A 16,564-nucleotide genomic window follows, 5' to 3' on the forward strand; every position below is an offset into this window, starting at 1 on the left:
AGGATATGGGCACTACCTATGTGCATAAGCCCTGGGATATTTGGGCTGAGAGCAACCATCCTGGGAGCTAAGGTGGAGGGACAAGGTACACCAATCAGCCAGTCATGTTTATTATCTCCTTATCAGCCTGCCCCCTGCCCTGTAAGCCAACTGTTAACTGCACGGTACCAGGTCTATCTCAGTGATCTGTCAACATTTAGCAGGTTACCTGGACCGACCTGGCTGATCTCTGTCCATCCTTCAATATAGCTCAAATACAGGCCCCCTTTGGCCTCCCCAACTCCCTTGGCTGGGCTAGGCTGGAACCTCTCCTATTTCCCTCTTAATCCCAGCACAGGAGGGGCTAGTTTTTGTTATTTCTTTCTCTCAGGAGCCTGGAGTCTCCTCAGACACAGTGTCCAGCATTTACTTTTCCTTCTAGGAATACTAGAGGTTGGGCCCTGTTGGAACAGGGTTTCTGAACCTTGGCTACAGGACGATAACCGCCCCACCCTAAAATGTGCAGGCAAAATTATGAAAAATATATGTGCATTTTTCATGGGAAAGGTTTCAGCTTTTCATCAGATTTCCAAAGGAGTGTCTAAGACCTTCTGTGGCAAATGGAAGATTCCTCATACATGATTATGGAATGAATGGCAGGTAGATATACTGGCCAATGAAAGTTTTCTGCTAAAACTCTGATTTGTCTCCAGTTGGCTAAAGAATTTCCTATGAAAACCTCAAAGAGAATAAGAGCTATAACCAAAAAAACATGAAAAAAAATTACAACAAATAGAAACTTTTGCTGCTTTCCTTACCATCACTCAGACCACTCAGAGCCTTGGCCTGAATTTCAGGTTTCGTAGGAGAAACTGTTTTCTCATCTCGTGTTGGCTCAGTTTCAGCTTTCTTGACCTGGAGTGGACACCCACTGCTGACCAGCCAGGCCTTCAGGTGATCTATGTATTCTCTCCCAAACAGAGTGGAGTCCTCAAAGTTTGGAAATGCAGCAGGAGAGGGAGCTATATCTTGGAGGCCGATGGCTTCTAAGATTTTCTCTTGCCGGAAAGAAGAGGCCAAGGAGAATGTCTGTCCCAAAAGGGCCAAAGACTTCCGGCAGAGAGAATTGGTGGTCTCCAGGGCAACAGCCAAGTCCAGGGGGTTACTAAGGGTCTTCATTTTGATACTCAGCTCATAGGCATTGCAGGCCATGAGCAGGGGCGTGACACTCTTCAGAAGCCGGTCTTGAAGCCTCATTATGTACTTGTCAAAGGGTTTTATGATTTCAAAAAAGCAATTTTTGGTCTTCACAGCACCTTTATCTAAAAGCATGTTTAAAAACTCATTATCAACTCTGGGTGTTTTCAAAGCAGAGTGCTTTAAAAATTTGATAGTAAAAAAGCAAAAATCTCTGTGCTCTGGTTTTAAGGAGCATTTAAATGAGGCAAGCATTTTAGCACAGGTTTCAGTTTCAAGTTCAAAGAGAGTCTGGAAAAGCTGGGAAAATTTAACATCATCTTTTATGGTGTGGAATCCTGCCCACTTGATTATTTCTACCCCAAATCTTGAAAAAACATCGGACTTATCTATGAGGTCAAAGCTCATCTTTCTTCTTGGGAGCCTAATGTCCTTCATACTGAGTCCCAGAGGGATCTTCTGAGTGGGAAATTGAATATCTTCCGTTCCCAGGTTTGTCCCTATGGTCACATCAGAACTTGGGGTGGTTTTCTGGATTTGGTTAGTGCCCTGAGTTTTGGAAGTGATACGATTTACAGTGGGCATTTTTTTTGTACTCACACTTCTCAGTGTGACAAGTTTTCCAACCCCCCCTTTAGATGTGAGCAGGCCCTGAGACTCCCCCTTTCCTAGGAGGGCACCCTCCTGATCAATGATGTTTAGACCTCGGCCTCTGCCCTGGACTTGGCTGCTGCCCCTGAGCACAGTGTCTACCTCCCCTGGATGGTTCACGTTGTAATCCCGACTCTCTTTCTCCAAACACTCTTTTTCAATCAGCCGGGAGGACCCAAAGTCCCCCAGTAGTGCAGAAGGACCAAAATTATACTCCTGTGACCAAGATGATTCTTGAGAAACTGGGTGGCCAAAGTCTTGTTCCCAAGAGCCACGGAGTGTAAATTTCCAGTCTGGAGAACGGAAATATCCCAATTTCCGGTGGCCAAAGACCTGCTCTCGGGAGTCAGGGTGGGAAAATTCCAGATCTTTGCGATAGTAGTCTTCGCTTACAGAAGGGTTGCTTGATATGAAGGAAGGTCCTGGAAACACATCACTTCTCAGGCCTTCTCTCCCAGCATCTCGAGACTGAGCTACGGATCCTCCCAGAGTGTATCTGCTGTCACTGTGAATGTCATCATACATATCTGCTCTGACTCTTGGGAGTGTCCTTATAAGATCTGAAATAAATAACCCAAAAGGAAACACAAAGGCACTTTAGACCCGAGGGTGCAAATGGACAGTCCACAGACTACCAGCCAGCTGGAGTGCTTTATCCGCTTGAGTGCATTTTACAAATTCCTATTTGTTGCCAACATTTAAAATGTGTGTGGTTTCCCTTAAACACCTGATTATATATATATATATATATATATATATATATATATATATATATATACTACAAGCAGTGGGCCTGCATCTACCCTGAGGATAGTGCACCAAGGCTGGGTAGCAGTGCCCCTTACACACTCAGATCTCCTGCTCTGGCTCAGCAGGCATCTAGTGTACGAGCCCTCTTTTAAGTTCAGAGAAGGGTGTATGATCCTCAAATAACCTGGATTTCTTTACTGTGAGTGGAATACTTGTGTACTTCTACCTCTATCACAAAGCACACAGTTTTTCTGGAGGTTGCCTGCCCTTTGCCTCCCAGTAGGAACTCTCACCACATAGTGCCACTGAAGCAGGAGCCACGTTTTACGCTGCACCCACAACAGCCAAGCATCTGACCCAAAGCTGGCTGATACACTCCCTTGGAAAGGTCCACTGGGCCAACCAATCCCCTGAAAAAACAGAGACTAAAGCAGACATGAGAGAATGCAGAAGCTAAACAAGCCATCAAGAGAGGCAGCAACGGGAACTAAATAGTGTTCTTTTGTTCTCCTCTGTGTAGAAACAAGGAAAACAGGACCCTATATTTGCATTTGTTTATTCGTGTACAAAGAAACTCTGTAAAAAGGTATGAACATAAGTAACTCTGAGCCTCAGGGAGACTTTGCACAGACTGCTTTTCTAACTTCTGAATCAGAATCTATTACCTAGTCAAAAAGTCAAGTGAAAAGGAAGCAAAATTTGCCATGAGGTAGTAATGGAGCGAGGCCAAAGGAAGCCAAATCTTTATATAAACCCAAATTTATCTGTTCATAAGTACTTACTGAGCCCCTGCTGTGTGTGGGCACTGCTCTAGGGACTGAAGTTACAGCAAGGAAAGCAGACAGCAAAGTCCCTGCCCTCCTGGACTTGTCACTTGAGGAAGCCAACAATCAATAAACAAAAATTCATCAGGTGAAAGGAAGTGCCAGTAAGAAATATCAAACAGGTGGGAACCTGAGAGGGAAAGCCATTTTTAGATATGCTGGTCAAGGAGGGCAGCTGTGACAATACGTATACTAAACAGTGGAGGCCTGGCATGAGACCACACTGTGCAGTTATGGGGGAAACCTTCGAGGAGGAGGGAGTGTGGGGACAAATCCCTGAGGTGGGACCAGCAAGGGAAATATGTGCCAGAGGGAACGAAGGGAAAAGTGGTAAGAATGCAGCTCCAAAACGCTGCTGCATATTGGGAGTCCCTTGAGGACTCCCAAGCATACTAATTTAATTAATTAGCATGGGATATGACCTGGGCATCAGGGTTTTTAAAAAGTCCCCAGAGAATTCTAATTTAAAAGGTCTCCAGAGAATTCTAATGTGCAGCAAGTTTAGAAAGACATGGATGAATCTATTATATCAAGTCAGGCTCTCAAAGAGATGCTGGAGTATTCTGAGTAAGATGGCAAGCCACAGAAGGACTGATAGCAAAGGGATGACTTCCCTGGCTATTTTGAAGGGAATAGATCAAAAGAGGCAAGAGTAAATGTAATGTTCCAACAGTCCACTGGAATATTCTAGGTATTGATGGCTACTGATGGCATGGTGAGAGAGGTAGCGTTAGAGATAGAGTGGTGGCTGGTTTCTGCATAACAGAATTTTTCGATGCTAAGGCATCAGAAAAGGGCAGACACAGAAAAAGTTTAACCTATGAATCATGCAGCTCTGTGACAAAGAGATGGTTCCAGAAACATCTAGCATCCTGCTTGGCTTCTAGTTCACTTATCCCCAAACTTCCTTGAAGTAACAAGATATATATTGGTGTTTGAGTCTCTAGATAAAGATACCAAGATTTTGTTTCCATATACACATAAACATGTACATATATATACATACAGACATGTCTTTGTGTGTATGTATATATAAACATGGAAGTATTCAGGATTACACATTGCCAAAAGAATTGAACTGTGAGGGTTAAGGAGGCAGCTAAGAAGACTTACATTTTACTTTTAACTATTTCTTAACTCTTCCAATCTTTTATAACAGGTATGTTTCTGTGTACTACTCATAATTTTTGAAAACTCATCAATTGGTTTCTCCAGGTCCAAAGCATGTAACAACAGTTATCCCTATTGCAAGCACTTAGAATCCACTTATCCAATGCTGAGAAACCCTCTTCCATGCCAAGACTGGCTCAGGAGCTGGTGCAACAGCAAACAGCACAGGCCCAGGGACAACACCTGAAGGAGGCCAGTCCACAGCAGAGGAGTGAGTGCACAGTATAGTTCCCTGGGGTGGGGAAGGGCAACCAAATCAACATTAAGACCTGCTAAGGCTTCCTGGGGAAGTCACCTGTGAGCTGGGTCTTAGTGCCCAAGGGAATCAACCAGGAAGAGCTGGAATGAGGAGGTATTCAACACAGACAGGTGGCACAATATCAATGAAATATGAAGCCCAAGGCAAGGAGTAAATGTTGGGAGCCTCGTGTGTGGTAACGAGGGACCGCCATGTTGTCCTATAATTTGTGTGGGCACCATTTTTTATTCTGTTGGCACGGTGTTTCAAAACTTACCAAAGGGAAATGTTTTCAGGCAGGGTGTACTCTCAGCAGCCTCATAGCCTTTCAAACCACCCTCCAATCTTGCACACATCACTTGTTGCTCCTACACTTATCTGAGGATGTAATCCTGACGTAGGGAGTTCTAAGAGTCAAAGCAGGGCCTTGGCTCAGCATGTCTGGCATTAATATTGGACTGGCCAAAAAGTTTGTTTGTTTTTTAAAAATTTTGTTTATTTATTTTTAGAGAGAGGGGAAAGGAAGGAGAAAGACGGAGCAAAGCATTGATGAGTGAGAGAAATACTGATCAGTTGCCTCTTCCACACCCCCAACTGGAGACCTGGTCCACTACCCAGGCACGTGCCCTGACTGGGAACTGAACCAGCGACCTTTTGTTCACAGGCTAGTGCTCAATGCAGTGAGCCACAGCAGTCATGGCTGTTTGGTTTTTCCTGTAAGATGGCTCTAGTAGCACTTAGTTGTCTTTATAACTTCATTTGAAACAATTTTGTTAAGATTGTATTGTGAAAGCTGTTGTATCAGCATGCATTAAAAAAACAAACTTATCAAAATTGGTGAATTTTTGTATAGCCATTTTAATATTGAAGATGGAAGAAAATATGCAACATTTTCGGCAGACTATGCTTTATTATTTCAAGAAAAGTAAAAATGCAACTGAAATGCAGAAGAAGATTTGTGCAGTATATGGAGAAGGTGCTATGACTGATAAAATGTGTCAAAAGCGGTTTGCAAAGTTTCATGCTGGAGATTTCTTGCTGGACGATGCTCCATTGTAGGGTAGACCAATTAAAGTTGATAGCAATCAAATCGAGACATTAACTGAGAACAATCAACCTTATAACACGCAGAAGATAGCCGACATACTCAAAATATCCAAATCAATAAAGTTATTGATGAAAATGAAAATATGTGTCTTTTATTTTACAGAAAAAACCATACAGACTTTTTGGCCAACCCAATAGATCTGTAGTCAGGGCAGATTCGAGGGGAATGAAGCAAGAAGCTGAGACACCATTCAGGAGGATATTATTGACATAATCCAGGCCAGCACTGATAAGAGTTCAAACCTGAGCAGTGGTGGTAAAGATGGAGCCAGGAGACTGATTCAAGAACCTTTCTTTAAGAGGGAAGGGACCAAAGAACATGTATGAAGGATCCATGGACAAGGGTGTGGGGATTGACTGTTGGGGTGGTGGCTGGGCAGAGGGTGGTGGGAGAAAAATTATGATAACTGTAATAAAATAACAATATTAAAATAAACCACCTTCTTTAAGTAGGAGAGGCTCCAGATAATGACAATACCTTCTACATAGTGATTTAACATGCAGACCCACAGAAAACTTCATCTTCTCTTAACAAATAAGGTATGTGTGATCAGAGGAGTTACATAGTTTGCCCAAGGGACTAAAATCCTCCTCCTCTGACCCTAAATGCCCCATTACCCACCCCTCACCCAATCAAGCACGTTAATTTACCTTGAGCTTTAAATTGCAGAGCTTCACCTACAGCTTCACCACTGGGTTCCATGTGATATCGGTTAGCTTTTTCTTGTAATACGGCATCAAAAGCCTCCTGTGCAATTCGCCTTGCTGCCATGTTTCTTTGATCTGTAGTCAAAGAAGAAAAAAAAAAAGACAATAAGAATGACGACCAGACCCTGGCTGCTGTGGCTCAGTGGATTGAGCGTCGGCCTGCGAGCCAAGTGTCGCTGGTTCGATTCCCAGTCAGGGCACATGACTAGGTTGCACGTCAGGTCCCCAGTTGGGGGCGCGAGAGAGAGGCAACCACTCAGTGATGTTTCTCTCCCTCTCTTTCTCCTTTCCCCTCTCTCTACAAATAAATAAAATAAACAAACAAATAACTTATTTAAAAGAGAAAAGAATGACGACCAATGCTCAGAGAGCCAGTTCTCTATTTTATCTAATCCTCAAAGTAATGTGCAGTAATCCATAATCCAGCATGGTACTTCAGAGAAGTCAGATTATTTTAAGGGGCCTTTGCGCCCACAAAGCTCACAGGTGTGTGTTGGCCAAGAAGGAATATGACAAGCATGGTGATCTTGGACAGGTCAGTTTGCTTTTCTGAGTCCATTTCTTCAGAATCCTTTAAAAGCTCTATGAAAGAAGTCCTCTTATCTTGCAGTTGCTAGAGGACTGCAAGAAGCAACACACATAACTTAACATAAAAGTATAGGGGAATGGGAGCACAAACCTCTCACTTGGTGGTTAGGAAAGATGTGATTGTTCCTATTTCTCAAACACCACTAAGAGGCTCTAAGAACCACCTTTCCCTCTAAGAGAAGCCTCTTGGAGGAATCCCTGACTAGTGACAATGAACTAGCGACAGAGTTGTAGGGAAGGGATTCCCATTAATTCGTTTACTTGAAACAACTCTGTGAAAAAGTGGGTCCTGTTATGAATGACATTAAACAGAAGAGGACTGGAATGGGGGTACAAAGTCTGAAAACTAAATAGAAAAAGACTGAGAAAGAAGCAAAACTGAGGAATCCTGTGGCGGCCCCTCCTTAACCACGGAGATATTTCTTCCAATGTGAAACCTACAACGTGAAGCCTTACAGTCTTCCTTATAACCATCACCTCCTTTTCCATCCTTCAGCCCTTTTCCTAGGGCGCCCCTTGTTCCCTACTGGCAAAGGGATCTTAGGGTCTGGCGTCGGGGTACCAAATCAAGAGACCTAACCTTTCTGTGCCTCCGTTTTGCCATCTGTGGAATGGGCAGCAATGGTGGGGGCTGCTGTAGGGATTGAACCCATTCAAAATGGCAAAGGGCCGGATACAGCAGCCGGCCTCCCTGATGCCTCATGAGAAAGGCAGCTCCGGGCTCGGGTGGAATGAATGATCGAGGGAACGAATGAGCCCCTCAGGGTGCTGTCCGCCTCCTCCCGGCCTCCGAGGACGAAGAAAAGGGTGCATCAGGCCTGGGAGGCCGCAGGCCGTTTCCCTAGGCCAACCCGTCGGGATACGGCAGCCGTGCAGCCCCAAGGGCCAAGCCCGCGGCGCAATCGCGGGAACCCGAGGCCCACAAGGGGCCTAGTCCTAGCCCCTCACCCCCGGGGCCACCCACCGACGGTGCCCGGGTCCGGGCCTCACCCCGAGCCCACCGCGTGCGGAGCCACCCCCGCCGACGCCTCAGACCCCTCAGCCACCTCCTTCGCCGCGCTGCGCGAGGCGGAGACATGCAAATGAGCCAACGGTCTCCGCATCGCTGCGCCACGCAGGCGCAGGCCGACGCCGTGGCCTGGTGCGCAAGCGCAAGCGGCAGCTACCGCGCCCTCTCGCAGAGGCGCGCTGCCCACTTCTTCAGGCGGAGGATCCTGAGGCGAAAAGTTTCCCTGTCGTGAGAGGTGATAACAGATAGCAGCCCCCAAAAGGCGGCAGAGACGCCGCCGTCGCGCACCTGTTGGGTTTTTTTGTTTTACCTGCGCTCACGAGCACTCTTGGTCACTCAGGGAGCTGTTCATCCGGCTGAGGGACACCAGAGCGAGGCGGCGCCGATGCGCCTGCGCGCGTACGGCAGCCGGAAGGGGCCAGAGGCAGCGCAGCGGGTGACAGACGCAAACCTCACCTTTTTCTCACGTGGTCGCGAAGACCGGCTGAGAAGCTGCAGCCCCCAAGACCCCTCGTGCGCAGGTCGGGAAGTGGGCGCCGCAGGATCGGGCTGGTAACTGTGGGGAGACCTCGAGGACTTAAGGTTTGGGGGAATGAAAGACTTACAAAAGCCGTCTGAGAAAAAACGCCCCCACTTCCCTAGCCACCGCTTTTTTTTTCATTCACTACCTGTCTGCCGAGTGTCTTGCTGCGTGCCTGGCTTCGTCCTAGAGAGTAAGGAGAAGATGGAAGTTAAAATGGACTGGCCCAGTTCTCACGGAGATTAAATTTTATCGGGGAGATTAGACAGTACAAGCAAATAAGTAAATGAACCATGTCGCTCTAGATAGAGGTAATATTCAAGTAGTAAAAGAAAGATGTGAAAGGAGATGGGAGGTGCTTTAACCAGAGTGATTATGAAAACTCCCTTGGCCAGCTGGGAAGGATGAGAAAGAGATAGGGAAGCACAGGTGAGGAGGTCTAGGTAGGAAAAGAGCTGGTTAGGAGACTGGGTTTCGTTCTGAGAGGGTTGGGACACCACTGCAGGATTTTGAGCAGGTGAGTAAGGTGGTCTTTGTGGAGAATAGATGCTCAGGATGTGGCAGGGCTGAAACTGGCGAGGCCACCTATTGGGGAGGATGGTTCCTGAACCAGAGTGGGTGTCGCAGCTGGAGAAAGATGAGTCATTCAAAGTCCGTGATGTTTCCATGCACCTTTTTCTTAATGAACAGAACCTCGGCCGTCAATTTGGGGGCCTTGCTAATTCCCTTCCTTCCTCCCAACACTTTGAACCCATTGTGGAGGCTGGTAATTTCCCCAGCTCCTGGCCTGGGCTCTTCCCCTGGTGGCTCCCAGATGACCATCCTCAAGCACCATCTTATTTGCACTGGATCCAATACCTTTGTTTCTCACTCAGCCCGGTGCTGGACCTAGGAGATCCCGAAGGACTTAAGGGGTGGCTCAAGAGCCAGACACTCATCTCCCCAGCTCAGGGAGCTCAGGGAGCTCAGGGCTGGGCAAAGGGAGGTTCTTGGGGTGGGGTGGAGGAGATACAGAGCAAGGTAGAGTGCATAGGCTATCTGAGTGGCTAGGGAAGGCTCCCAAGGGTAGGTGGCCTGGAAGGGGTGGTGGAGATGTTAGGCAGAATAGATAGCAAACCAAGCCAGGAAGGGGAAGGGAGACATGTCTCATCCTTTAATTCAGCAGTCTTGAGCTTGGTCAGATAAGGTTGCCAGGTGTTCTGAAGGTTACAAGAGACCATGATATCACAGGAGGGGAGCCTTTGAAATTCTGTGTATATTTTTTCTATCTGGGAAAGGAAGCCTTTGAAACTGTTAATTCCAAAGTCTGGAGAAGGGATGAGGAGGGGGAGCCTGGAATCCGGCTACAAGCATAAAACCACTATAGGCGGTGCACTCAGAGTAGCTGGGTGCCCGCTTGCAGCTTCATGCTCAAGTGTATTTCAAAATTAAACTTGCTATCTGATTTCCACTATATGGATTGTCTCACCCGAATTCATCTCTCCCCAGCAAGATGAGAACCAAGAGGGTTCTTGGCTTCTCACAGGAAAGAATTCAGAATGTGAGCCAGGCAAGGGGTTAAAGGGAAGCAAGTTTATTGAGCAGAGAGCATAAGCAAGAAAAGCCACTCTACATCCAGTGGTGGACTTCCCTCTCAAGAGAAGGAGAGACTGCCTCTAGAGGTTGAGCTTATGTTTGTGTGTAGTTTCTATGGAAAATTCCTGGTATGGGGAAATAGAGAGTGGGAAAAAAACATTGGGATTAACTTTAACCTTTACAAGGTATATTTTGTGGTCTGTTTTTCTTTTATGGTATGGGTAAATGATAAGGTATGGGTAAGTAGATATTAATCACTCTTTGCAGGAATTTTCTTTGTTCATGCCCCTATCCTGTATTAGAAGTTCCTCAGAAGACCTAGGTGGAGGAAAAGTGTTAATGAGGCAGGAGATAGCATGATGGCTAGACCTTTTACTGCCTGAATGACCTCTGGTGGGTTCGTCCTTCTCTAATCTTCAGATTCCTCATCTGTAAAGTATGCATTTCCTTTTGAGACAGTGCCTCTGTGACAGTGAGCACTCACCATTGGCTCACTTGGATCTGAAGCATGGCCAATGTGGTTGAAGCAATGTTGGGTGGCAGAGCCAGGAGTGGCACCTGCTTAGAAATTTCTGTCCCTTGGAGCTGGCCATGGAACACCCCACCATCACTAGCCTGGACTCCCTGCTGAGAACCTATCTCAAAACAGAAAATCCTTATTGTTTTCCTTCACCTTTGACTTTGAAAATCCTTAGCAACCCCTGAACAGACTCCCTGTTCTGGGACAGAAAGGAGTGGGGGACTGTCTGCCAGGTAGGCTGTTGATGCCCTTATACTCCCTACCTCCACAAATAAATTGGACATTTTACTTCTCAGCAACAAACAAAGGGGAGTAAGAAGTAACGTTTATTAAGCCACTAATCTATGCCAAATTCTGTCCTAAGTGCTTTTTAGGAATTAACTGGTTGAATTTCCACTGTGTTTATCCCCATGTCAACCATGAGGGAGTTGAAGAACAGTGAGGTTAAGTGGAGGGCTTGGAATTTGTGTGCTGCCATCTGCCAGCCCCCAGAGCCTGTTCTCCTCTCCCTTGGAGTGTGTGCACAAACACAGATGTAATAGTCACATCCTGTGCCACCTCCACAAAGAGGAGCATGTGCTAGAGTGGCCCGTTTCCCAAAGGGTCCAAATTTGCAATTGGATTTTTGCCACAGTCCAGCACTGCTGTCCTAGTACTCCTGTGCTGTTGTCCTCCCTAACACACATTCTGTGTTGTGTGATTCTAGATTGGACCCTGGACCAGGAAAAAAAACCAAATTGTTTTAGAAGACCATTTTAATATAATCAAGGAATTTGATCAGGGACTGTTAGTACTAGAGCTGTGCTGTTTAATATGGTAGCCCTGCATCACTTGTAGCTATTTACATTAAAATTAATTACAATTAAGTAATAGTACCTGTTAGATTCCTCAGTTGTACTTCCTGCAGTTCAACTGCTTAGCCTCACGTGGAATACACAGATATATAACACTGTTGCACAAAATTCCACTGGATACATGGTCAGATTCAGGTCTGAGGTTTTGGCAAGATGACTTCACAGGTGCTTTTCATCTGGGCAGGAGGCAGTGGTGTTGAGTTTTTTTTTTTTTTTTTTTTGATGACATGAAATCATGCAGTGGACACATATACTGCCCGCCTGATGTCAGGTTCCCCTCTGTTTTACACCTCATGGTTTTGCAGCCTGCAGGGATCATTGTCTAGATCTATCCTGTTTGTTTGATTAGCTGAAATTCATCTATAAGGCAGAACTTACCCTTATCCTTTCTTTATAACCTGATATCCACCCACTTGTGTGAGGGAAGCAGAATTTTTTTATTTTTTTTTTAATTCTCACCCAAGGACATTTTTTCATTGCTTTTGGATAGAGGGGAAGGGAGAGAGAGAGAAAAACATTGATGCAAGAGAGAAGGATCGACTGGTTACCTCCCATATGTGCTTGGACCAGGGATTGTACATGCCTGAACTGGGGATGAAACCTGCAACCTAGGTATATGCCCTGACAGGGAATAGAAACTACAACCTTTGGATACGGGACGATGTTCCGACCAACTGAGCCACACTTGCCAGGGCAAACACTGAATACTTTATTTGTCAGTTTTCAGAAGAATGAGCTGGGTTTGTTTTAATACTATTATGAATGCACAGATTTTGATTTTGATATCTATTGGATTTTTTTTTTTTTTAATGCTCAAATGTCTCATCTTTAGCTGGCGGTGCCCATAATCCTTTGACATGGCTTTAACGTCTTTAGAAGCTTCCTTACGTTTTGCTCTCACAGAATGCTCCTGGCTCATCTGGCCTATTTTCTGCAAGACCTGGAATCAGCCATTTCTCCAAGGAGTCTTGATTATGGTAGTTAGAGACCACAGTTGGTGTTTGAAGTTCTCATTGCTGCCAACGTGTCATTTCCTCTAGGCATTTTCAATTGATACAACTATAAAAATGGGGGGTGGGGTTGTTTGCTTAAGAGAATATATGTCATAAGTTTGTATTGATACTTCCAGTTCAAATTTAGGAAATCTGAGTTTTTACTTTGATTTTCTTATGTTAGCATCCTTTTTCTGTTATGCTGGTACGTAATGACATAAGCATTATTACTTATTCGCTATATCTCTAATAGTTTCAGGATAATAGTAATAATTTCAATAACATGATTACTGAAAACTGTTGAAGATTTTCTTTTGTATTTTATACTATCCTTAGTGTATATCTGAGTAAGAATGTACAGTCATTATTGCTGCATTTGAAAATCACATAACTGGATATAACAACAATCGACTTCCAGCCAAGATGGAGGCATAGACAGACATGCTGCATCTCCCTCCACAACTAAGAAGGAATACAACTACCTCAAAACTAGAGACAACTAGAAGTTCCAGAAAATCAAACTGCATGGAAGTCCAGCAAACAAAGATATAAAGAAGAAATACTCATCCAGACAGGTAGGAGGGGCAGAACCAGGGCGGAGAGGATGTGGTATGATGGCAGCGGCGGCGGCGGCAGCAGTAGCAGGCTGGCAGAAAGCACAGTTACATGTTTTAAAGTCGGGGGGGGACACTGGGGTGCGTTCCCAGCTCCTTACCAGACCGTGCAGCTCACTGTCTCAGCACCGGGAAAATCAAGCCTCATTGCTTCTGACTGTGCAGACCAGTGGGGGTTGGGGTGGAAGCAGAAACTGCTGGTCTCAGTAGAGTCCACTTGTTTAAAGGGCACCCGCGGTCCTAGAATGTCCGCAGACTTACCCACTCTGGGAACGATGGCCAGGACAACAGCTAGAGGGACACCAGTCTGGTGCAGAAGTGGGAGAGGTGTCTGGAAAAAGAGTGAGTGCTGGACAGACGGCATTGTTCCCTCTTGGACCCCTCCCTCACATATGGTGCCTCAACGTGGTGAAACAAGTCGCCCTGTACTGACGAATCCCTAAGGCTCTGCCCCTTACAATGTAACAGGAGTGACAGCTCTACCTGGGACACAGAGGCAAACAAACACAGGAGCCTGTTAGAATGAGGAGACAGAGAAGTATGGCCCAAAAGAGGGAATAGATCAAGGTTCTAGTGGGAGAACTAAGCGACGAGGAGATAGTCAACCTCACAGATGAGGAGATAGACAACGTAACAGATACAGAATTCAAAACACTGGTGATAAAGATGCTCACATAAGAAAAATCACATAAGTGGTCTGATCAGTCCAGATATACTCTTAGATTTGTGGGCTTCATTTTATTCCTGCCTTTTTTTTTTTTTTAAGTATAATTTATTGATTATGTTGTTACGGTAGTTTCGGTTTTTTTCCCCTTTGCTTCCCTCGCCCAGTACCTCCCTTCCCTCCAGCAATCCCACCCCCCCCTTAGTTCATGTTTATGGGTCGTGCATATACATTCTTTGACTTTACCCTTTCCTATATTATTCTTAACTTCCCTGTATCTATTTTGTATTTACCAATTATGTTTCGTAATCCCTGCACCATCTCCCCATTTCTCCCCCTTCCCCCTCCCAGCTGATAATCCTCCGAATGGTCCCCATACCTATGATTCTGTTCCTATTCTGGTTTGCTTAGTTGGATTTTGTTCTTATTTTTTAGATTCAGTTGTTGATAGTTGTGAGTTTGCTGTCATTTTAATATTCATAATTTTGATCTTTTTCTTAAGTAAGTCCCTTTAACATTTCATGTAATAATAGCTTGGTGATGATGAATTCCTTTAGCTTTACCTTGTCTGGGAAGCACTTTATCTGCCCTTCCATTCTAAATGATAGGTTTGCTGAATACAATAATCTTGGTTGTAAGTCCTTGCTTTTCATCACATTGAACACTTCTTCCAGTCCCTTCTTGCCTACAAAGTTTTTTTTGAGAAATCAGCTGTTAGTCTTATAGGCACCCCTTTGTAGGTAACACTCTGGTTTTCTCTTGCTACTTTTAAGATTATCTTTTTATATGTCACCTTTGGCATTTTAATGATGATGTGTCTTGGTGTGGTCCTTTTTGGGTCTAGCTTGTTTGGGACTCTCTGTGCTTCCTGGACTTGTATGTCTATTTCCTTCACCAAATATGGGGAGTTTTTCTTCATTATTTTCTCACATAAGTTTTCAATTTCTTGCTCTTCCTTTTCTCCTTCTGGCACCCCTGTGGTTTGGATGTTGGCATGTTTAAAGTTGTCCCAGAGGTTCCTAAACCTCTCCTCATTTTTTTCAATTCTTCTTTCCTCATTCGACTATTGTTTTCCTCCTTATGTTCCAAATCATTGATTTGAACCCCAGTTTCCTTTCCTTCACCAGTGGTTTTGTTTGGATTTCCCTTTGTTTCATTTAGCATAGCCTTCACTTCTTCCCTTATGCATTTGCCGTACTTGAGCATATCTGTCAAACCTGTGGTCATCTTTATCAACAGTGTTTTGAACTCTGCGTCTCTTAGGTTGGCTGTCTCCTTGTTAGGTTGGCTCTCTCCTCGTCGCTTAGTTCTTCCACTGAAACCTTGATCTGTTCCCTCTTTTGGGCCATGCTTCTCTGTCTCCTCATTTGACAGGCTCGTATGTTTGTTTGCCTCTGTGTCTTAGGTAGAGCTGTTGCTCCTGTTACATTGTAAGGGGTGGAGCCTTAGGTTTTCTCGTCAGTACAGGGCGACCTGTTTCATCACGTTGTGGCATTGTATGTTGGAGAGGGGTCTGAGAGGGAACAATGTCGCTTGCTCAGCACTCGCCCCTTTCCAAGCACTTCTCTCACTTTGTATGGGAACAGCGCCTCTCTAGCGCTGTTTGTTTCCAGAGTGGGTGGGTGGTTCTAGGACCATGGGGGCCCTTTAAACAATTGGACTCTACTGAGAGACCAGCAGTTTCTTCCTCCGCCCCAGCCCCCACAGGTTTGCACAGTCAGAAGCAATGAGGCTTATTTTTCCCTGGCTGGGACCGTGAGCTGCGGGATCTGGTCAGGATCTGGAAATGCCTCCCCACTTTTTAAAGCATGTGACTGCGCTTTCCACCGGTTTGCCACTGCCACCGCCACCACAGTGTGTCCTCTCCGCCCTGGCTCCGCCCCTCCTACCTGTCTGGATGAGTATTTCTTCTTTATATCTTTGTTGGACTTCCATGCAGCTCGATTTCCTGGAACTTATGGTTGTTTCTAGTTTTGAGGTAGTTGTATTCCTTCTTAGTTGTGGAGGGAGATGCAGTGTGTCTGTCTACGCCTCCATCTTGGCCAGAAGTGTACTCCTGCTTTTTAAGGATTGCTTTTTTATTTTGGTTTATATTGATTTATTTCTTTTCCTAACCACATCAAGCATTTACATGTGTTCCAAATTCAAACCTGTAATACAAGTTCAGAGAGAACAATGCAGCTTCTAATCCTGTCCTCAGCACCCTTTCTTCTACCTCCCCTTAAAGTAACTATTTCTATTAGTTTTTTATTTAGCCTTTTTATTTTATTAATTTTAATTTTAATTTTTTTATTAGTAAGCCCTGACTGGTACTCGTGACTCAGTGGGTTGGGTGTCATACCGCAAACTGAAAGGTTGCTGGTTTGATTCCCCTTTCAGGGCACATGCCTGGGTTGTGTGCGGGACAGGTTCCCAGTTGAGGGTATGTGTGAGAGGCAGCCAATCAATATTTCTCTCCCTCTCTTTCTTCCTCCCTCACTCTCTAAAAATAAATAAAATATTGAAAAAAAATTTTTATTAGTGTGACAGCATACTATTATAGTATTCCCTCAGTTATCGTGGATATTATGTTTCAGACCCCCCTGCGAAGTAGGAACCTTAAAT

At 45.0% G+C, this 16,564-nt stretch overlaps 2 protein-coding genes across 13 annotated transcripts in view; one reads left to right on the forward strand and one right to left on the reverse strand.

Moving 5' to 3' along the window:
* SUGP2 (SURP and G-patch domain containing 2) overlaps positions 1-8,615 on the reverse strand; it is a 26,988-nt gene extending 18,373 nt beyond the window's left edge. For 6 of the 8 annotated variants that reach the window (XR_016513666.1, XR_016513667.1, XR_016513665.1 and 3 more), the window contains exons 1-3: positions 8,203-8,272; positions 6,568-6,699; positions 798-2,387 (exon numbers count right to left, since the gene is read on the reverse strand). Coding sequence is in view for 5 of the 8 variants with exons in the window: in XM_090290036.1 (XP_090146162.1) it covers positions 798-2,387; positions 6,568-6,688 (1,711 nt within the window). In the remaining 3 variants the exon portion in view is untranslated. Of the gene's footprint in view, positions 1-797; positions 2,388-6,567; positions 6,700-8,176; positions 8,273-8,531 lie in introns of those variants that run through there. The other 2 variants (XM_090290037.1, XM_090290038.1) reach the window with 2 other exon arrangements.
* ARMC6 (armadillo repeat containing 6) overlaps positions 8,346-16,564 on the forward strand; it is a 23,142-nt gene continuing 14,923 nt past the window's right edge. For 2 of the 5 annotated variants that reach the window (XM_090290044.1, XM_090290045.1), the window contains exon 1: positions 8,346-8,456. The gene's annotated coding sequence lies outside the window, so the exon portion shown is untranslated. Of the gene's footprint in view, positions 8,457-8,683; positions 8,743-13,018; positions 13,258-16,564 lie in introns of those variants that run through there. The other 3 variants (XM_090290043.1, XM_090290041.1, XM_090290042.1) reach the window with 3 other exon arrangements.

Source organism: Furipterus horrens, unplaced genomic scaffold (assembly GCF_987537825.1).
Source record: "Furipterus horrens unplaced genomic scaffold, mFurHor1.1.pri manual_scaffold_10, whole genome shotgun sequence".
Classification (NCBI taxonomy): Eukaryota; Metazoa; Chordata; class Mammalia; order Chiroptera; family Furipteridae; genus Furipterus; species Furipterus horrens.